This window comes from Hermetia illucens, chromosome 1 (assembly GCF_905115235.1).
Source record: "Hermetia illucens chromosome 1, iHerIll2.2.curated.20191125, whole genome shotgun sequence".
In the NCBI taxonomy this organism is placed as follows: Eukaryota; Metazoa; Arthropoda; class Insecta; order Diptera; family Stratiomyidae; genus Hermetia; species Hermetia illucens.
The window spans coordinates 77,863,180-77,886,784 of NC_051849.1; the positions used below are offsets into that span (position 1 = coordinate 77,863,180).

A 23,605-nucleotide genomic window follows, 5' to 3' on the forward strand; every position below is an offset into this window, starting at 1 on the left:
TTGAAGGCGCGGGTGTGGAAGACGGGATCGGAAACCGTAGCCTATCGCGTAAAGGCCGCAAAGGATCGACGAACAAATTCTATATTGATAGGCTAATTCGTAATCCTGAAAGTTATATAATTTTAACATCCTAAGAAATCTATCCAGAAATTAATGTGAAGCGCGGGGAATAAGTGTTTCCTAGATAAGTGTTCACGCGGGTTTCCGGAGTTCGCCTAACCATGGAAAACTTTTGTAGGTGTCAAGCTTTATAATAATCGTTGACGCAATAATCCATGTCGGATCAGGGCCTTGAAGTGTGTTAGAGCACTTCATTCAAGACCCTAACGGTACACTAGGAGGCAATGTGGTCAGCATTGCGCTCGCCCGAGATTATTACCCTGATTTGACTCAGGTACTCATTCACAGCTGAGTCGACTGATATCCGACATCAAATCACGATACAAATTCCACTGGCACCAGTCAAGCTTTGGACAAGCTTTTTACGTTAACGTTGATCCCCATCCACGCTGATGAGCAACTGTAGAGGTGAAAAGAACACTTCGCCACGGTGTGGATAAAATTGCCACTCACCGTAAGATGCGGATACAGAATGTTCTACCAAGGAAAAGAGAAATAATTTCGGCACTCGAACATAGTAAGGCTGCTGGGCTTGACAATCTCTCCGCAGAGTTATTTATCGTTGCACCTGCAGTTACTGCTGATCTGGTATTTCCAGAAAATGGAAGAAGGAAATGATCGTTAGATTTCACAGAAGGGCATCCGTTTTGAATGTTATAATTGAAAGGGTATCTGCGTGCTCCCTACCGTGACAAAGCCAAAATAATGCTAAAATACATAAAAAAAAATACCTCGAAAACTTGATTGACACAGCACTTACTGTTTCGGCCCTGGATCCTTCTGCACTAACCACATCAACACCCAACAGATCATTTAGGAACAGTGCGTGGAATTTAGATCTGCGCTTCATCGATTTTGCCAGGCAGATAGAGTTGGATTGAAGATAAACATCAACAAAACCAAGGTCTCAGACGGGTCATCGTACTCTCTTTATCTCCATTAATGGGCAGAACATCGAGAGCGTTGATCAATTTATATATCTAGGTAGCGCGGTTTCTGCCCACGGTAGCACCGAACTGGATGATATCCGACGCATTACCAGTACTAGACCCGCTTTTGCTTACCCTTTCTAAATCTGCAAATGCAATTATTGCTATATGGGAGTAGCAGATGCAGAGAGACCCCCACTGTCACTCAAACTCCATCATCGGAGTACACTAGCCTGACATAATTATAATAGAAACGAAGAACTTAGTCGGCGCGCAGACCTGGCACCCGTTAGCGATGTGGTCAGAAGGCGCAAGTAACAGTGGCATTAAAGAAAGACGAAAATTGTATTGCTGGCTACATGCATACAGTGGAATCCATCCTCCCAAAATGGCCGCCGAGTGAGTCGACTCAAGGACGCTTAGCGCAGTACAGTGGAGAAGGATTTCGGGCGTCTTGGGAAATTGTAGCGCATTTCGCCATTCTACTATCTTATCCTACTTATATCCTAAACATCTAAGTCATGTCCTTGTGGCATTCCAGGCAGGACCAGCAAAACTATTAAAACATGAGTCCGCATTTCAAAACTGAAAATTTGAACGTTAACTGCACAAAATTATGAATAGATCCTCGATCCTCAGGTAAACATTGGAGATACTTTTCATCGGTAGTCAATAAAATTTTAGTTATTAGATTACCTTGTCTTCGAACGTTTTTGCAATTCAGACTGACAGTGACTTTTACCTCTTCATCTTCCAATTGCTTTCCGTGGAATTCCTCAATTTAAAATTAAGAATTTATTATAACTGTATGGTATTACATAGGCTCAGAAACATTTTTATGTCCTAGCGAAGTAAGTGGACGCAGACACGGTCCATTAACTTTTGATAATCGATAATTTGACCGTGTAATCGCAACCATATCATGAAAACAGCCAGCCGGACTTTAATGTTAGCCAAATTGTTTCCCCCGTCTGTGCATCTGAAATTATTTGATCAAATATAGCCGCCTCTGAGCTCATTCATCGACTCCATACCTTTTATTGATCTCCTCCATAAACTGTTTAACGCCGGCGATTTTCGTCGCATAATTTCTCACAGTTCTCCCCTCCTTTAGTTGGAATGTTGAAATCATTTCACCATTTTTAGTTGTAATGTTTTCAAATGTTTTTATTGATATTGCATCCTTATCCTTGTCCGGAACGATGTCATAAATATCAGCGTAATGAGTTGAAATTAATGTAATCGGACATTTCTCCCCTCGTTTTACCAAGTTCTCAATGCATGAGGCGAGCAATGCTTGGGCTTCTAAGAGACTCGTCCCTTTTCCAAATTCATCAATCAAAATAAGGGAACGGTCGGAGGAATTGGTCATAACTTTGCCCAATTGCCGGACGTCAGTCAGAAATGACGAATTATTTCCATAAACCGACTCCGGGCAATTTATACGCGAATAAATCGAATCAAGCAAGCCAAGTCGTGTGGCGGATGTAGGCACAAAGGAGCCAACGTGGGCAAGGTACGCTGTGAGAGCTACTTGCTTCAGATATACACTTTTTCCCGAGGAATTCGGAGCACTCAGTAAAGTCACCAGCTTGCGATTGCTTTCGCCGCTGATAAAATCGTTAGGGACCATTCGTTGTCTTAACGCCCAAAGAATATGGCGCCCCTGTTGGATGTTGAGAGTCTTCTTCGGGAGAATTTCCGGCTTTCTTAAGGACATTTCATCGGCTACTTGGGCGAAACTTAAGATGCAATCAAGTTGAGCACAAAGTTTAACTACGCCTTGGATGCCGGGTAAGCGTTCCTAAAATATGAGTTTTATTAGAACGAAAGAATTAGGATATATAGAGATACCAATAAAATCGGGCGATTAGATTAGATTTGTTATCTAATCTATCTATCTATCTAATCTCTATCTAGCCAATCATACTAGCTTAATTATTTTGAAAGGGAAGAACTTCAAAATTAATTACAAAAGTCTTACCTTCAGAAACGAGACCAAGCGCTGACAAATCCTCGACTCGTGCTCCCGTATTTCGGAATAAAGCTTTCCGTACTTCTCATTCAGTTCCTTACAATGATTATTTTGGTAGTAATGGGCTTCATCGGATCTTGACACCAAAGTGAAATTCTGGTTCAATTGCTCAGCAACAAGTGATTGTTCTCCATAAAAAACCACTTTAATAACATAGCCGACCTCGGGAATGTAATAAGAGCTAATATCTCCCACACAACTAGACAGCTCTTTCAGCTCATTTTGAACTCCTTCTTGGATAGAGTTCTGGATGGAAATCATCAACTTCTTCTTCTCGTCGAGATCGACGTCGAGACCCATTTTTACAGAAAACTTTGAATGAGACAACTCCTCATCGAGGTCAACCACTCTGTCCAAAACATGGAGAACTTGGAGGATATAACTACAAGTATTTGTATTACAGTAAATTGTTTCACTATAGCATACCAGGCTCACTTGTCATCTTCAATGAACTCCGCAACTTCTGCAAAAAGAGTGTTTGGTGCCGCAGTTGTTCCAATTTCTTGGCAGCTTTTCAACACCATGTACCCGTTGTAGACGATTTTCTTAAAGAGATGCCAATTTTTTATATTTTCTGGTTGTAAAACGATGTTGCGGAAAACTTGGCTTATGTCACCAACATTTTTAAGATACTTTTTGATAGGCTGCAGTTTATCTGAATTCTTTGCACTCAGATACCAACTGATTGTGTTATAGCGCGAATTTAATTTTTCTGGTTCACGAATTGGATGGGAAAGTATCATTTTCATTGATTTTGAACCCAAACGTGAAAAGCAACGATCAACTAGTCGGAAAATGGAGAAACCTTCTACTGACTGGTTTTCGCCTTCTTTGTAACCCGAAGGATGGTGATTTGTACCAGAGAATATCTGCAATGATCCCATAGTGACATCATCCATCGGCACTTCCGTTTGAAGCTTGTAAACCTGTAAAGTTGTTAAATTACAAATATATCCAAAAACTAATTTAAAAGGCTAGGAGCCTGGGAGAAAGATATGTAAGATTCTATGGGTTACATTGTAAAACATGACGGAAACGCATTAAACATTATGAGGAGCATCAGTCCACGGGGTTGATTATGTTACAGGTTAAGTTTCCATAATTCGGCAATTTGTCATACGATCTCTTCGCGGTGGCCACTGGAAACCAACTTCGAAACGGCGCATCCAACTGTCGCGAATCTCTGTCGCGCATCTGTTTGGCTGCTAGTCATGTGTTAGGGGCAAGCGGATCTGGTGGAGGGATAAACCAAAGCAGTGGCAGGGGATCATTTTCCCCACACTAGAAATGTGGCACGGCATGCTCCGAGGGCTACTTGTCTAATGAGGAACTTTGTCTTACCCCTGTGGCTGGGCTAGCCAGGGACAATTTCTCCGGTTTAGTAGTGGGACTAAGAAATGATTCCAAATTAAAAAAAAAATAAAAAATAAAAAATTAACGATAGATAGATAGAAACGACAACTCGAAAAAATAAAGATGTTGACGCCAGGCACATCATCGGAGGATGAGCTGCTGGCATGCAGTTACGAGAGAATGACCGTCAGAGGCAGTATAATCGATGTCAGCCGTAGCACTGAGTACCAGCAATAGTATTCCTAACCAGAAACCGTCGACGTCACAGGTCCTCCCAAAAGTAAGGGCTGAAAATGTGCGACCTGAAAACCAACAAAGAAGTGAAATGATAGATAAGGAAGAGCTCGTTCATTCTTCACGCCTTCAAAGCCCCAGGAACCCAGGAACCCAGGACGACTGGGAGGGTGAATCCCAGATAAAAAGCCAACCTTTTTTGCTCCGCATAATGGAGTCAGGAATGCAAAGGTGAACGTTTTCCAGTCTTCCTCCTATATGAAGACATCGCGCTGATACAGGAACCCTGGATCGGACGAGGCCGAACCACCAAAGCAAATGTTATATTTTATTCCACTGCACAAAAGACACTGATTGCGACAGATCTTTATCAGGACCTGAGTTCCAGCGATCTAACCGTGGTCAACTTGAAGCAATCGGGGACGGAAAACATATATATCTCCTCGGTTTACATGGCTCACGCCAGAAGAACTGCAACATATGCCATTCATCATCGCAGCAAAGAGGGCCAACCTGTTGATAGGCTACGACGCCAAGGGAAGACACACGCTTTGGAGAAGCTCGGAATTCAACGAAAGGGGAGAGTCTCTGTTTTATTTTACTAATTACACAAATCTATCGGTATAGAACAGTGTGGCAGTACACCAAGCTTCCATTTCCCCAACTCAGAAAATAGCCACGGTTGGGAGGATATCACTCTATTGACCGAAAATGGGAGATCCTTCTCAAATCATAGTTTGATACTATTTAGTCTAGATCTCGCTGTAGAGGTCTTGAACCCTTTCAGAGACCCCAGGACGATCGACTGGAGGAATTTTGAAAAAGTTATCAAGAATAAACTAAAGATGAAGTAGAGTCAAAGGACGGCGCCCTGCAAAAGACATTCGAAATCACCTTCAAAGCCTCGTGCTTTGCTACATACAGCGAGAAGACATTCTCACTATGGTAAAATAAAGATTTATCCACCCTCAGGAAACTGAGCAGAGAGACAACCATACAAGGACTGCCTGAAAAAGTACAAGTCGGTTATTAAGACTGGCAAGAGGCGGTTCTGGTTGGACTATTGCCAAAACATTGCGAGAACCAGCGAATCTCAGAGACTCAGTAAGATTCTGTGCAGCAAGCATAGGAGCCCATCCTTTCTTAAAAAGTGGGGAAGTTTCTGGAACGAATCCATGCAGAAACAGTAAGAAGGGATTAGGTCGTGGCTTGTCGATATTTACAAAAGCTGCATTTCTTTGAGATACGTACCACACTCTTGAAGGCGAGCGCGCGCGGTTTTCAGATCGAAAGCAAGCCGCGTAGGACTTTACACCAATCAGCCTCACTTCTTTATTGTTATTGAACGTCCTAGATATCCATTTAAATACAATTATAGAGTGAAAGCCTTTCACCTAGGCAAAGGCAAATCCACAGGAGGCGCTCTTCACGAGATAATAAGCACGGTTGAGCGGTCGCTGCAATTCAAGCAATATACTGTAACTGTCTTCGTGGATATAGAAGAAGCACTCAACAACGTTAGCACCAATACCATCAAGGAAGCCTTAACCAGTATAAGGAGGGATTGGATAATATCCATACTAAGAGCTAGACTAATCCAATCTAATCTGAGACCTGACAAGAGTTGAGAGCTGTAGTTTTTTTTTTTTTTGGGGGGGTAGAGTAGGTGAATGCATTTACGTACACAGTGTTGGACTCCCGATTCGGTATGTCATCAGACTACCAACTAAACACCTCCCCATCGTCAGAGAGCTAGCCTGGAACCGTTTGTCACATTACTCCGGCTAGTTCCCGAACTCTCCCACCTTGCGGAGCCTTCAAATCAGGGAATTCCTTTCACTAACGGAAGGGAGAGGAGAAAGGGAACTCTCAGTTCAAGGAACCCCTTGCCATACGGCTCCTCCACCGGCCGAGTTCTATCTTCTTAGCAACGAGAAGGGCCCGAAAGTAATGGGCAACACGGTTCCACCTGTCAGCAGTCCTCAGCATCTCTTCGACAATATTGTCTGGAGAAAGATCCCCTGTGTTTATATAGAGCTGCTGACGAACCCCCTCCCACCTTCCACAAGAAACGAAAGTGTGGTGGGCGTCGGCCACAACTCCATTGCAAAACACACAATCCGGAGAACGCGCCTTTCCAATCTTGTGTAGGTAAGACTGAAAACTTCCATGCCCACTTAAAAATTAGGCAAGGAAATAGTCAGCCACGCACCTAAGTTGCCGATGAGCCGCACAGTCCATCTGCCTCTAATTTCATTTTGCCACGAGAGCTGCCACTCGTCTAGAGTGCGTTGCCGTTCTTCGCGAGCAACCACCTCCCTTGATTCATCTCCCTTGCGCTTGTATATGGATTGACGCTCCTTAGCAAGAAGGGCAACGGGGATCACTCCCGCGATCACCATCACGGCCGGTTCAGAGACAGTGCGGTACGCAGACGCCACCCGCAAAGCTCCCCGTCTCTGTACTTGCGCGAGGCGTTTACGATATACGTCCTTGTTAAGAGTTCAGCCCATACCTCTGCGCCGTAGAGCAGGACAGACTGCGTTGAACTCATCAGGAGACGTCGCCTGCTAGACGAAGGACCCCCAATGTTTGCAATTAGCCTACTTAATGCCGAAACTCCAGCTGCAGCCTAAGAAAAGCTCATCTTTGAGTCAAGAGTCAACCCGAGGTACTTTACCGCTGATTTTGACTCGATTATCGACTCGCCGAACGATATGGGACGCAGGGTCGGAATTCTCTTTTTAGTCAGGATGGCTACTTCGGTTTTTTCCAGTGCAAAGTTGAAACCATGAGTAGTCATCCATCCACTTACCCGTCGCATCAATATGCCGAGTCTACTTTGCACCTGTTCGACAGTGCGTCCAGCAACAAGCGCTGCGACATCATCTGCATAGCCGTCCAGACGCGACTTCTCTGGCATGTCGATTTTAAGTCGGCTATCATAGGTAGCGTTCCAGAGGTCCGGCCCCAGGATGGATCCCTGTGCTATTCCCGACGTGACCTCCATCCACCTTTGACCCTCTAGGGTTTCATAGAGCAGGGAGCGGTTCCTCAGATAGTCCCTCAATATCCGTAAGAGATAGTCCGGCACATTGAAAGTATTATCTAGTGTTCCTAGAATGTCTTTCCATCTTACCGAATTAAAGTCGTTTCTGACGACAAGTGTTATGAGGAGCACCACCCGTCAAGTTCGGCGGCTATGTGCCTCTGCTCGCCGAACGGCGTCCACGACATGCATGACAGCATCAATTGTCGATCTCCCTGCTCTAAAACCAAACTGCCGGGGAGATAAATCTCCAGCAGCGCGTATCGCTTCAGCGAGTCTACCTCTGATAAAATTTTCGAGCACTTTCCCAGCAGTGTCAAGCATACATAGTGGGCGGTATGAAGGCGGCAATTCGGGGTCGCCTTTCCCTTTATGGATCAGCGCAAGCCTCGCAACCTTCCAAAGAGCAGGGAAAATGCCCTCTTTCAGGCAAGCGTTGAATGCGCCGAGCAGTAGGTCTGGCCGGTGTTGGAATACCAGTTTGTATACCTCTGCTGGAATACCATCGGGTCCTGGCGCCTTCTTGTTTTTCATAGAGAGGACTGCCTGTTCCAACTATTTTATAGAGAAAAGTGGACAGTCCTCTGCGCTTTCCGTGCTGACGTCACCATACGGGGTGCGCAGCGAAGAGTACCCTTACAATGCGGTCCATCTGCTTGGCCTTAAGTGAACAGGGTTCCCGCAGAGCCCCGATTTTTCGGGTTACCAGTTTGTAACAAATCCCCACGGATCCCCATTCACCTCGTCGACCAGATCTTGCCAACAGCGAGCTTTGCTCTTGTTTATTGCGCTGCGGAGTCTCCTTTTGGCTGATTTGTACTCCATCATTATGGTACATGCCTCCTCCCGGTCGCCTAGACGTTGTGTTAAGCGGCGGAGCCTGTGACACTCCTTCCGGAGCTCTTCGATTTCCACTGTCCATCAATACATGGAAGATTTGCCGCGCCTCGATGTCTTCCTGGGTTGGTGTCAGCTGCGGCGCCACCGCCCACCGGAGTACCCTCCAGCGTGGCCCCACCTGTTTCCAGAGTTTCAACAAACTTCCCGGTGTTCACTTTCGCGACGTTCCATGCGCAGATCGCCGGGGTGGCGCACACCGAGAGTTTGTGTCCACCACTTCGAAAGCAATGTATTGGTGATCACTTGCCGAGAAGTCTTCCAGAACTCGCCACCCGTCGGCCAGCGACACCAGTGATTCCGACGCGAAGGTTACGTCTGGAATGCTTCCCTTGCAGCCCGGGCACCGGAACGTTGGGGTGGATCCGGTGTTTAGAACTACCAGTCCTGTTCTCGCCGCCATTTCCAGGATTCGTTTCGCTCTGGAATCTGTGTAAGGCATGCCCCATTCAAGTGCCCTAGTATTGAAGTCACCCCCGTGTCTAAGATAGCGTCCTCCAAAGCATCAAGCCTCCGACGGAAGTCCGGCATCGTCTCATTCGGCGTAAGATAGACACTAAAAAACGTTATCCCTGAACACCGAATCCAGACAAAGCCATCCCCTCGGTCTTGGGCAAGAACCCCCAGGAGGGTGCCGTCCCGAACCCAGATGGCAGCGGTACCTGATATCTCAGGGTGCCAAGAAACTGCGCCCTTGTTTTGGTACTGCCCACTGATAAGTACTAAATCAGCTTTGGTCACCACAGCGAACTGTGCTAGCAACTCGTGAGCGTTTGCACTCCGGTGCATATTGATTTGTAGGATGCGAATCATGTTGACCGTGTCCTAGCTCTTTCCAGTCCTGCTCTGAAAACTGGACACCGCTCCGATCCCGCAGTGTGCGCAACGCTCTCATCAGTCGCGCCACGGTCCCTGCATAGGACACAGCTCTCCTTTTTATTGCAGGTGTTCGCTTTATGGCCTGTATGACCACATTTACGGCATGTTGGCCTTCTGTCAGGTCCCCGACAGTTTGCAGGTGTGTGCCCATAATCCAAATATCTGTAACATTTGGTTGGGGCGGCCACGATTCGTATCCTACACACTACCCAACCAATTCTTATTTTCCCGCTATTTAGGAGCGGTATATTGCGAAGATCTTTATAATAATGGGACATTCAGGAAGACGAACCCACATAAGCTATCGCGATGCGTTCATTAGAAGAACGGTACATTACATTATCGCTACTGAAGTCGAATCAAATCAAGAAAGACAACAAGATATAACTACATCGCATCTGAGCTTTGGAAAGTATTTTCATACCTGGGACTTTAAAATTTTACTAGTATATCAATTATTCTCGTTAAGTATGACATCAGCATTTTATTCCTATGACTTACGATGCAGTAAATTTCGCGCGAAATTGATGAATTTGAACTGCTATAACATTGATACAGCACCAAAAACCAACCAACCAACATCAAACCGCACTGGCCAAGCGGGAAGAATAAAGATAGGAGAGTACAACTCTGAGACCGTTGATAATTTCTCCTATCTAGGGTCGAAAATCACAACCGATAACAGCTATGATGATATAATCCGCGCACGGTTATTCCCAGCCAACAAAGCCTATTTCAACTTACAAAAACTGTTCCGCTCGAAACGTCCACCATAGGGTCAAAGCTCTTACTGTACAAGACAATGATCTTACCCGAGGAATACCTGGGAGACTTGGGTTCTTAGCAAGAAGAATTGCGAACTCTTGGCCGCGTTCGAGAGAAGAATCCTCCGAAGAATTTTTGGCCCCCTACATGAGGATGGACAATTCCGTAGCCTATATAACGACGAAATCTATGAGCGATATCGTGACCGTCCGGTTGTGGATAAGATCCGGCTAAATAGGTTACGGTGGGCGCGTCACTTATTCCATATGGATGAGGATGATCCAGCCCGGAAAGGTAGAAAAAGGAGACCTGCCTGAGATGGAGCGATGGCGTAGGTCAGGACGCCAAACAACTGTTAGGGATATCGAATTGGCGAACCTCGGCACAAAACTGGGATGTCTGGAGTTCCTTATTAAGGCAGGCCTAGACCGGATACCGGTTGTTACGCCGTTGATGATGATGATAACATTGATAGTAATATCGGGATTTCCACGAAATTGCATGGCACTGCAAAATTCCGTATTTCTAGAATGAACTTAAGACAGTTTTCTAGTCAACTTGAAAAAGTTAGCAATATACTATTATTAAATTTATTTGAGCAGATATCAGAATGTATTTTTAAGTCTAAATTTCATATAAGCGCATTACCCAAATTTTTTCACATTTTTGGTTGGGTAGTTATCTCACTCGTTGAGCCCCTGCTCCACCATTATGAAAGTACTAACTGAAACGTTTGATACCTCACGCGGGTAGATTAGATTACATCCCCTAAGTTTCACCTAAACTCGTGCCACCCATTGTATGCGTGGGATTTCATAATTGCAATACCAGCTACGCCGTGCAGTGAAACCCACTCTCCCAAGATAGTCGGTGATTGGGCCGTCCCAAGATCACTTGGCGCAGGACAGAAGTGAATGAGTTTGAGTGCAGAAGTCCGGGTGGAAATTGAAGCACCTTTCAGCGAACTGTGAACAATTTCGCGGAAGCGTGGTTGACGACTATGCCGCACTAAGGAGTGAATGACAACCATATAGCCTAAATTCCAACTCACAGGGCCATACCAACGACAAATATAGCAGGTAAAAATGTTAGTAGCTCCATCTCCTACTAAGGATTTGTAATAGGATTTCATCTGCCTCTAAATACCACAGCTGCCATGGTTACCAGAACTGCTATATCCGAAGATCTGGAACATTTGCAATAAAAAAAGAACAAATTATGAACTTTACCTTCAAATCACTCACAACGACATCGGATCCAAGTCCCAAGAACAGATGCGATTTGTTCGCATGGATATATTGCAAAAGCGCTCCCAAGCTATGAACCACCAAATGCTGATGCAAGGGGAGCATACTCTCCACGTACGCCGCACGGTCGGCCGCGACGAGTTGACCCGGCATCCCAGGCAAATTCAGTTCCAGGATAATCCGTCGATTCGCACTGAGACTCTTCTCACTTTGTGGAAAGATAATTAAAGGCAGGAGAGCGGCCATCCGAAGGCTTTTCACCTTATATCGACCCAGATCCTCGTCCCTTGGCAAATGGCAATAGACAAGCAATTCCCTCAGGAAGTAATTAGGACCGCTCGCGAGGATGTGTAGCGGTTTCACCTGACGCAGTAAATTCATGGTCATTGCGAATTCCGGTGAGTGATCCAACGCCTCGTGGCAAGTGAACAATTCCAAACTGCTGAGGTCGTAGTAGGAAGCCGCGATCTTCCCCTTTTCCCAACATAACGACATGACTTGGCCAAGATTTTCTTCCAACGAGTTTTGGGTCTCGTGTGGTCTGTTAGCCATGTCTAAATTTTAATCGCAAAACTGATTTCAGTAGATGAGAATATAAAAGACACTTTCACTAAATAATTTGCAACTTTCAGATACTAACGGCACTTTCCAACGGAAGCTTTGATGTGTGAAGCGGAAGTAGTAGAAGTTTTGTGCGTTCATAATCTAAAAGAAGGTGTTTGTCTACGATGAAAATACCTAAAAATTCGGTATCCCTAGCGATGTCTTTGCTTTCAGGTATGAAAGGGTTTTCGGATTTTTTATAAAATATCTGAATACTCGATGGTTTCATTTGTATTAAATTCATATTTTATATTTATTTATTTATTTTACGGACAATGAACAGAGTAAACTCCAATTACTTATTGCCCTCCCCAGGAGGACAAAGCAATAATCTTAACCTATGCTTAAAACTACTTAAAGAAAAGAAGTTCAAAGGACCAGGCTGTTGTGCGTTGCAAGTTCGACAAAGTCTAGGAATCGATGAATGGAAGTAGACTTCGAGCTCCACGAAGAACACGTTGAAAATTTCTGCGTTACGTGTATTATAAGAGGCGGAGCAGTCCATCAGACTCGAGGAAAATTTAAAAAATGTTCATAAATCCAGATAGGATCTACGGGGTTGTACAAAGGGGAGGTTCAGAAAGCGGGGGCAGGAGGGGTAGTCCACACGAGGGAGGTTTCCTTAAAGAAGAGGGAACGGGTGAATTTACATTGCATGCTTTCAAGGGCAAAACAACCACAGTTACGGGAGGGTGACCAGATCACGGAGCAGTACTCGAGGGTACTCCTTATGAGAGAATTGAAGAGAGTTAATACGGGTTCGATGAAGTTAACATCAAAGGAGGAGCAAAGTATAAAGCTTGACAATTCTGCTGCTCGATTGGTGACTTCGAAGCAATGGGTGTCGAAGCGGAGCTTATTGTCGACCCCTCAGGAGTCGTTCCCTCAGGAGTCGTCAACGATCCTTAGCGGGTCGCTTACGATACGGGGAGTGGCGTCCCCGAGGTGCCCGAGCAAGTAGTTTTAACCCCCTAGCTGGTATAATACCTGCGCCCTAGGTAGTAGCCTGGAGAAAGCTTCACGGTAAAGAGCGAAATGCCAATGGCCGATACCCGCTGGGATACACTAGGAGTCCACGAAGCCGTCCACAACTCCTTGTTGACATCGATGGAGTGAAGTGAGCTTAACTCTGCCAAGTTGGTAGTTGTGGTGTATATCAGCCCCTTCGGGACCCTGGTCGGGCAATGTGCATTAAACCGGTATTAGTAGACCGCGTTGCTCTGATCGAGCGCTGATCCATCCCTGAATTCCGGGATCAGTTAATCGTAGGTCAGACTCCAGGGAACCGGGGTACGGGTTTTGTCCCCGAAGGTATACAGGTTTCTGACTATTGCGGCCGGTACTTTGCACACAATGCCCTAGTAAAAACTTAAATGGCAAATACAAACAATACGACCGAGGAGATAGTGGAAATGGATAATGAGCTGGCTCCGTTTATACGCAACACGAAAATGAGTCGCTTGCCCCAACGCCCAGCGAAGGACGCAGCAAGGGTTGAAATACCCGACGAGACATCGGGATGCACAAACAGGAAAGAAGACGCCCAAAATGACGCGGCACCTGCAACGGAAACGGCAACCCAGACAGTACCACGCAGTCCTACAGTTGCGGAAAGAGACACAAGGGAAACTGTTGAAACTAACCGGATAATTTCGAATAGAAACCGAGTGGGAACGCTGTCGAATACTCTGACGAAAGTTGAAGAGGAAAGGCATATTAAGAAATGCACGGCAATTGTGAAGCGTATGTTATCTGCGTCGTTAATCCAGGAAAACGTCAACAAAGGGGTGAAAAACGGGCTGACGGAGCTGGAGGAGCTCCTGGACAGAATTTCGTACTACAGGCAGAAGTGGAGAGTAAGAGCAAATTTGCGGGAAGCAGAAACAATCGCAACTCCCGATGAAAATGCCGCAAGCGCTAAACGGATCGCAGACAGCCCGCTGCAGAGCATACACAATCAAGCCCGAAGATAGCGGAGCGAACGTGTCTTCCATTCGATAAACGATGGGTGGTAGAGTCCTAGTCGAATTAGGCCCGATGACAACAATTAAGGTGACGTTTTGTGAAGTAATCAAGGGGCTTCTGGAAGAGAAAGCTTTGTTTCCAGCCTGAAACCCACGCGCTATCACCTCTGCGAACTCCCAATGCCATAAACGCGCAGTGATGGAAGCAATGCGCGAGAAAACTGCTAAACAAAGAGAAAATCAAAATTTGGATAGTGTGTAGGATACGAATCCGGCCTGCTCCAACCAAATGTTACAGATGTTTGGATTATGGGCAGACGCCTGCAACCTGCCGGGGACCTGATAGAAAGACTACGTGGGCTTATGGCGAACACCTGCAACGAAGGGGAGAGAGAAGTCTCGAAATGGCGGCGAGAACAGGACTGGTAGTTTTCAACACCTAATCTACCCCAACGTTCCGGCGGCCAGGCTGCGAGGGGAGCATTCCAGATGTAACCTTCGCGTCGGAGTCACTGAGGTCGCTTGTGGACCGGTGGTGAATTCTGGAAGATTTCGTAGAATACATTGCGTTCGAAGTGGTTGTGCGTGTGTGTTTGTATGGTGGGGGAGAAGCTACAGCTTCTGAGCACTCAGGCCGTGTTGGCCCATTGTACTCGCCTCCCCCGTCTAACGGAATATTTCGGATTCGTTGACGTATCGCAGGATTTCCGTTAGTGGATGTGATGCTACCCGTCGCAATTTGAGGACATCGGCACCAAAGATCTGATGCCTGATGCGTCCATAGGCGGGACACTCACAAAGGAAATGCTCCGTGGATTCCGCTTCCTCATTACAGGAGGGACACGTATCATCTTCGGTAATTCCTATTCTGAAAATATGCCCAGCTAGTGAAATATGGCCTGTCAGAATGCCCACAATACACCTGCAAGTCCTCCTGCTTTTCGACAGGATAAACTTTGCGGTACGTATGTTGGGTTCTGGCAGGAATAGTTTGGTGTGTCGAGCAGCATTTAAGCTCTGCCACCTGTCACGAAGTCGAAATCGAAGTCGAAGTGGTTAACACAAACTCTCAGTGGGCGCAAATTCGGCGCTCCTTCTGTGATCGAACATCGCAAAGATGAACACCGAGAGATTTGTCGAAACTCTTGAAAGGATAGATAGGACTCCTCGAGATAGTGGCGCTGCAGCTGACACTATCGTAAATTCAAATGTGAACCTGATAACGACGGCCTGCGGAGCTTCCATGCCCAGAAGGGCATCGAGATGTGGCAAATCTTCTATTGGTCGACGGCGGAAATTGCAAAGTTCCGAAGAAGTATCACAGACTCCACCGCTTAATACACCATCGGAGCTCTACGGAAACCCTGTTCATTTAAGGGCGAGCAAAAGATCGCATTGTTCGAGCACGGGGGCGATCCTCTCTATGAAAAACAAGAAGGCGCCAGGACCCGATGGTATTCCAGCAGAGGTACACAAACTGGTGTTCCAACATAAGCTAAGCCTACTGTTCGGCGCATTCAGGCTACTTAAACTCGACATGCCAGAATAGTCACGCCTGGTCGGTTACGCAGTAACATGTTCGTACTGTCGAACATGCGCAAAATAGACTTGGTACATTGCGACGGGTTTCAACCTTGCACTGGAAAAAATCGAAGTAGTCATCATCATCATCATCAACGGCGCAACAACCGGTATCCGGTCTAGGCCTGTCTTAATAAGGAACTCCAGAAATCCCGGTTTTGCGCCGAGGACCACCAATTCGATATCCCTAAAAGCTGTCTGGCGTCCTGGCCCACGCCATCGCTCCATCTTAGGCAGGGTCTGCCTCGTCCTCTTTTCCTACCATAGATATTGCCCTTATAGACTTTCCGGGTGGGATCATCTTCATCCATACGGATTAAGTGACCCGCCCACCGTAACCTATTGAGCCGGATTTTATCCACAACCGGACGGTCCTGGTATCGCTCATAGATTTCGTCATTGTGTAGGCTACGGAATCGTCCATCCTCATGTAGGGGGCCAAAAATTCTTCGGAGGATTCTTCTCTCGAACGCGGCCAAGAGTTCGCAATTTTTCTTGCTAAGAACCCAAGTTTCCGAGGAATACATGAGGACTGGCAAGATCATAGTCTTGTACAGTAAGAGCTTTGACCCTATGGTGAGACGTTTCGAGCGGAACAGTCTTTGTAAGCTAAAATAGGCTCTGTTGGCTGACAACAACCGCGCGCGGATTTCATCATCGTAGTTGTTATCGGTTGTGATTTTCGACCCTAGATAGGAGAAATTGTCAACGGTCTCAAAGTTGTATTCTCCTATCCTTATTCTTGTTCGTGTTTGTGTTTGACCAGTGCGGTTTGATGTTGTTGGTTGATTCGTCTTCGGTGCTGACGTTGCCACCATATATTTTGTCTTGCCTTCATTGATGTGCAGCACAAGATCTCGCGCCGCCTGCTCGATCTGGATGAAGGCAGTTTGTACGTCTCGGGTGGTTCTTCCCATGATGTCGATATCGTCAGCATAGGCCAGTAGTTGGGTGGACTTGAAGAGGATCGTAAGTAGTCACCCCGACTAAAAAGAGAATTCCGACTACACGTTCCATATCGTTCGGCGAGTTGAAAATCGAGTCAAAACCAACGGTAAAGTACCTCGGGCTGACTCTTGACACAGTGTGTCCTGCTCTACGGCACATCGGTACAGGTTGATACTCTTGGCGAGGAGGTATATCGTAAGCGTCTCGCAAAAATACAGAGACGGGGAACCTTGAAGTTGACGCCTCCGTACCGCAGTGTCTCTGAACCGGCTGTGATGGTGATCGCGGGAGTGATCCCCGTTGCTTTTCTTGGTTAATTTGAGTGACCGCTTCCGACTCCCTTACCCCGCGTATTTGCTACTGCCATTAAAACTAAGATATGATTCGGGAAATACGAATCAAGCCCTTTAACTTGATATCCCATATATATTCCGTGAAAAAAAAGTTACCCCACCTTTCGCATTCATGGGGACCCTCCCTTAAATTGAACATGGAAAGATGTCATTCCATGCACGCGTGTGGTGTCACAGGTTCACAAAATTTCCTGTCAATAGATGTACTCAATTCTGAGAAAAGTGCGTGTCACACACAAACAGAGAGACAGCGAAGCGGAGAAGTCTTTATCGGCAAAGACACAAGTGCGAACCAAAAAAAAAAAATAGATTATAAGACAATATAAAGACATTGATGAAATCACGACCGAGAAGAATATCCGCGAAATCCTAGAAAACAATTTCGACCACACAGTCAGAAAGGCGTAGGCAACTATAACGGCTTACCGGCTGAAATAGCCTTAAAAATGCTGGCAGCTAGCAACATAAAGTTTTTTCACTCATGTGATGTGTTAAAGAGGTGCAGAAAATGTTCGGGAGGAGTGCAATGGATGGAATATATGCTAAGCAAAGGAAAAAGGGTTTCAACTGTCGTCACAGTCAAACGCAGGCAGTAGCAGACGCCCAATGTTTCGGAGAGCCTTGGACGTAACGAAGAAATGAGGTTGATACAAATCAATCTGATTTTGATTGATTGCGATGCAGCATAGAACCTCTCACAATTAATCTATGAGGAGTCGAAGTGGCCATAATCAGCGATCCTCGTCGAAAGCTATCTCTTATGCATATACAAATTGAGATTTACTTCCCACCAGTCACCCACCATACGTCAAAGTACCTTCTATACACGACCGGGGCTATTGCAAATACTACCGACACTCTAATTGCTGGTTCCGATCCTGGAACAGAGGAAACTTAACCTTCCATAATCCATTCCGAAACGCTGTTGTATGTTGCTCCGGATTGGATCCTAGCGTGCTATTATTGTTTAATTCGGCTTTGTTATTATTATTGTACGCAAAGGATGTTTTCATGTTTAGAATCATTGTCTTCTTGAAGACCTCAATTTCAATTGTTTTATCACATAACTTTTCAGGAGGCGTTAGGGAATCAGATTTACATAATTGCAGTATCAATTCTGAGTCAAAGACTTTAGTGAAGCAAATCAATCTGCCAAAGCCTTACATAGACAAGCGCCTGTAAGCATTGATCTTCCTTCGTAAGATTTGTTTTGCTTTGGGAGAGTCGTTCGAACTAATTACAAGGTTCCACCGCTGTGGATAGCCAACGAGGCAATTTACGTGAGAAAATGACTTTGGTCCAGGTTTGAGGTTTCTGCGGTACTTTTTACTTTTTATTTCTTTAAAACGTTTAACCGAACTGCTACCGATCATCAGGGATTATGTAAAGCAATACTCCTCCCAAGAATACCTATTGAAAGTGAGCGGAAAGTTGCTTTTCAAGCACGGGGAGACTGCACCTGGCAGGCAGATATCGCGGGAGTTAGTTTCGGATTCATCAAGGAGGAGCTACCTCCTCCAACGCTAAAGCCGGTTAAAGATAGAGATCAGGAAAACCCTCAGAAAACTACTGAATATGAGCCCGAATATGGACGGACCATTTTTCGCTCTCCTCGAAGGGAAACTAATTGGAGTCTAATATATCCCAAACCGAACATAGAGTGTCAACCACATCCACGCGCCATCTTTTTAAATTTGACGAAATGCGCTTCAACTTTGTCAAGGTCTTCCCAAGAAGTCTACACTCCTCTTCTCTTTTTTCCCGCCATGTAATTGTAGGACAATCCATTCGTCGGTTACTCGGGGTAAGTGAGTTCTGTTGCATAACATAGCCAGCAATGCACACGCATCTTTCTTAAAGGGTGACCTATCTACTACCACTTCCTCCCATCAATCAACATACGAGCATTTACCTGTAACTGCCTCATACCCCGGCTCAGGTCATTGTTTGCGATTTAGATGGAGATAGGTGTTAACGAAGCGCGTTTATATAACAGCGTCGGTCAATTTCTTCGTGCTACTGCCATATAACGGCACAGAGAGAACATTGGCGCGAAACAATCTAGATGTGATATTGATGTTATGATGTAGTTGCAGTTCCAAATTTTGGATAAAACAGCGAAGGTAGATTTAGCCCTGTTAATACGTTGGATAAGATCAAGCTCGGTGCCGCTATCGGCATAAACTACGCTACTAAGATAGATAAATTGATCTTTACTAACAGATAGCAAGAAAGCAAAACCGGTCAGGATAAAAATTTTGGTTTTGTTGAACTCTGCCTTCAGCCCAACCCTGTTTGCCTCTCTTTGCAAGTCTCTCTTATCGAGAGCAAACAGATGTCCGCAGAGTGGTCAAGGTATTTGGAAAAAAGTGTAATTGTCCATTGAAGTTCTCCGTGTTCTCCGGGCAAGGCAATATGGAAAACTCCCCCGATAACAAGAATAAACAGTATCGGCGGCAGAATGCAACTTAGTCGGACTCTGCTTTGAACTTCAAATTCCTGAGAAATTTTACTTCGACGCGGCACGTGATATTTTGTGCCATCATATATCGCTCTGATAAAAGCTATGAGCTGCACCGAAAAGCCCCTCCTGCGTAGAGCATTGAAAAGATTGTTGAAATCGATGAAAAGCAGGTGAGGTTGAGATCTGAACTCCGAATTCCAAAATAATCCTTTTCGGACTTTTGACATTCATTCGCTGGGAAAGATCTACGGATGTGTGAAAGAAGTAAATCGGCAGAGCAGCGATGAACAGTTACGTGGAGAGATCTCAAGCTCAACGGCCTTGGGGAACGTGACGGCATTGCTGAGTTGATTTCTCTTTTCTCTTTTTTTAAGGGAGCCCACTTTGACAACAAAGAACAAAAAATTACAAAATTCGATAATTAAAATTGTATGTCATACTTCAAAATTCCAATACTAACATTTTTGTATGAAAGAGAAGATTACACTTTTTTTATTGCCAAAAAAATCTAAAAAAAAGTTGAAATATCGAGCGCCATATAGGAAAACCCTCATAAGTTAGCTAATGGCAAACATAGCAGGGACGTCTTCTAATGAGAACAACGCAGTCTGTTCTTTTCTACGACAAAAATGTATGGGTTGACGCTCTCGGCAAGGAAGTACATCGTAAGCAACTTGTGCAAGCACAGAAATAAAGAACTTTGCGGGTGGTCTCTGCCTATTGCAACGTCTCTGAAGCAGCCTGGTGATTTTTGCGAGAGTGATTTCCGTTGTCCTCCTTGCTAAGGAGTATAATGCCATATACAAGTGCAAAGGAAGAGACAAGAGGAAGATGGACTGCGTATCCCATTGGTAACTTAGGCACGTAGCTGAATCAGAAACAAGACTAACTATTTTATTACCCAGCTCCTATGTGGGTACGGATGTTTTCAGTCTTGCCGGCACAATATTGGGAAGACACGATCTCTTGCTTGTATTATTTGTAATGGGGTTGTGGACGATGCCGATCACACCTTTCTTCTTTTGGAAGGTGTGATGGGATTCGTCAACAACTTTATTTAAATGCAGGGAACTCTTTCCAGACAACATCGTCTCGAAAGATGCTTAGAAGCACTGAAAGGTAGTATCGTATTGCACATTATGGCGATTAGTTGCTTGAACTAACAGTTCCCTTCCTCTCTCCCTCGGGTTGTTGAAAGGAATTCCCTGATTTGAAGGCTCCTCAAGGCGGTTTTGAAGTTAGCTCGGGACGCGATGTCCTTCAATAAATGCTGTGCCGTGGTACTATTGAACGTCAAAAATACATTCAATTCAACCAGCTAGGAATGGATAAAAAACTAATTTGCTAAAACGGGTATCCCTAGCTTGACTAAACTGTTATACGATACCAATGAGGGACCTAAGCAACACACCGTGGTGTGTGTTGGCCATATCATTGACACGAAGATCAATTTCAAGAAGCACTTGAACTATGCCTGTGTGAGAGCGGTAAACTAACGAAACGCTAGAACGGATGATGCCTAATATTGAAAATTTTCAAATTAATCCCTTATCTTTGTCTGAACAGTTTGTTTCGGTCTTTTATCAAACAAATTTTTTTTCCCGTGTAAAGAATATTGCACTCCACCCTATACATTAGGCATTGACAAAATTATTATATTTGCAAATTAGCATCACTTTAATTCAGATTCATTATCATTATCATCAACGACGCAACAACCGGTATCCGGTCAAGGCCTGCCTTAATAAGGAACTCCGGTTTTGCGCCGAAGTCCACTAATTCGATACTCCTAAAACTGTCTGGCGTCCTGGCCTACACCATCGTTCCATCTCAGGCATAGTCTGATCGCTTTCTTTTTCTACCTTTGATATCGCCCTTATAGACCTTTCGGGCTGGATCATCCTCATCCATACGAGTTAACTGCCCTACCCACCGCAACGTAGTGAGCCGGATTTTATCCACAACCAGACGGCCAAAGTATCGCTCATAGATTTCTTCGTTATGTAGGCTACGGAATCGCACATCCTAATGTAGGGGGCCAAAAATTCTTCGAAGGATTCTCCTCTGGAACCCGGCAAAGAATGCGCAATTTTTCTTGTTCCGGGTCTCCGAGGAATACATAAGAGCTTCAAACATATGGTGAAACGTTTCGAGCGGAACAGTTTTTGTAAGCTGAAATAGGCTCTGTTGGCAGTCAACAACCGTGCGCGGATTTCATCATCACAACTGATATCGACGTTCGTTATATGATTTTCAACCCTAGGTATGACAAATTATCAACGGTCCCAAAGTTGTAGTCTCCTATCTTTATTCTTCTCGTTTGACCAGTGCGATGGTTTTTGGCGCAAATGTTGCCACCATACCGGAAGATCTCACGCCACCTGCTGGATCTGAATGAAAGCAGTTTGTACGCCGCGGGTCGTTCCTCCCATGATGCCGATATCAATATTAAAGAGGATGGTTCTCGCATTTGCCTCAGCATCACAGATCACTTTTTCCAGGGCCGGATTAAAGAGGACGTATGATAGGGCATCCCCTTGTCTTAAACTGTTATTGATGTTGACTAGCCTCGGTAGTGATTCTGCTGCTTTTATCTGACCTCGCAGATTGGTCATGGTCAGTCTAATCCGTCTTATCAATTTCGTTGGGATACCGAATCATAGGCGGCCTTAAAACGATACAACTGATGAGCATATTCCAACAGTTTTTCCATCGCTTGCCGAAAAAAGAAAATCTGTTGCTAATTGGCCTGGAAGTCTCTTTGGTTTGGACCAATGATGTTCTGAACGTATGGGACTATCCGACCTAGCAACATAGTGGGCCATATCTTATAGATGGTACTCAGAAACGTACCTCTATAATTGCTGCACTCTGTGATATCCCCCTTTTTATGTATGAGACAGATAATGCCTCATTGCCAGTCGTCAGGGTTTTATTCGCTGCCCCACATCTTGAGCACCAGTTGATGAACCGCTTGGTGAATTGGTCATCTGCATACTTAACCAGTTCCGCTGCAACTCCATCGGCTCCTGTAGACTTAAGATTTTTAATCTGATGAGTATTGTGGCAGTATTTGTATGTCGTCTTCAGTTTGGGGTCCTCCAACTCGCCAATGTTGTGGTTGTTGAGCAGCTCATCAAAACCCTCAACCCATCGCTCCAATACTCCCATTCTGCCGGAAATCAGATTTCCCTCTTAGTCTCGGCAGGATGAGCATCGAAATGTAGAAAGCTTCATCCTGCTGATTTGTTGGTAAAATTTCTGCGGCTGGTGCGGCTGCTCCCTATGCTTTTCTAATTCACAGACCTATTGGTTCTGCCAGGGTTCCTTTTTCCATTTGTAAAGTCACTTCTCCGCTCAATGGAGTTCGTAATAATTCTCCGCGCGTACACGTCTTCTAGAAGAATGCAGCATTACTCGTTGTTAGCTTATATTCATCATCGAATCAGCCGTGCCGACTTTTTTTTTGTTTCTGGGGCCAAGTATGTTTGTTGCCATATCAGTGATAAAGTTCAAAGGGGATTGTTAATGCGGTTAATGCGGCCCTTATAGGTATTACGAAGAGCTGTGCTGTGAATTACTTCAGTGTTCAGTGATTGCCAGAGGGAATTCTAGATGGTGCTGTTATTCGAGCCCGGAGCACCATGCTAACAAGATAGTGATCCGAGTCCATATTGACCCCCCTATATGTTGCGACATTCATCAATGCTGAAAGGTGGCGGCGTCCAATCAGCACATGGTCAATTTGGTTGAAAGTGGTCCCGTCTGGAGAGACCCATGCACATTTGTGGACCATTTTCCGCGCAAACCAGGTACTTCCAACAACCACTTCGTACCACCCTGCTAATTGAATAGTTCGCAATCCGTTATTATTGGTATCTTTATGTAAGCTATGTAAGCCAACGAGTTGCCTGAGTACGCACTCAGTCCATACTTGGCTGTTAAAATTCCCAAGTATAATTTTGATATCATACCTGGGACGAGCGTCGAGGGCTTGTTTCATTGCCCTGTAGAAGGTATCCTTCTCCAACTCTGCAGTCTCTTCTGTAGGAACGTGAACGTTAATGAGGCTTATATTTCTAAACTTGCCTCGCAAGCGCAGAGTGCATAGCCGTTCGCTTATGTTTTCAAAGCCGATAACAGCAGGTTTCATTTTTTGGCTGACTAAAAAACCTAACCCGAGC

General features: G+C 45.2%; 1 protein-coding gene across 1 annotated transcript; it reads right to left on the bottom strand.

The window, feature by feature from the left end:
• Positions 1–1,555: 1,555 nt before the first annotated feature.
• Positions 1,556–12,060, bottom strand: LOC119653583 (mutS protein homolog 5-like). Its single transcript, XM_038058370.1, has 5 exons — positions 11,491–12,060; positions 3,520–4,010; positions 3,034–3,466; positions 2,084–2,853; positions 1,556–1,634 (listed from the first exon to the last, which is right to left on the bottom strand). The coding sequence occupies exons 1-5, from the start codon at positions 12,058–12,060 to the stop codon at positions 1,556–1,558; spliced, it is 2,343 nt and encodes a 780-aa protein (XP_037914298.1).
• Between the last annotated feature and the right edge of the window lie 11,545 nt (positions 12,061–23,605).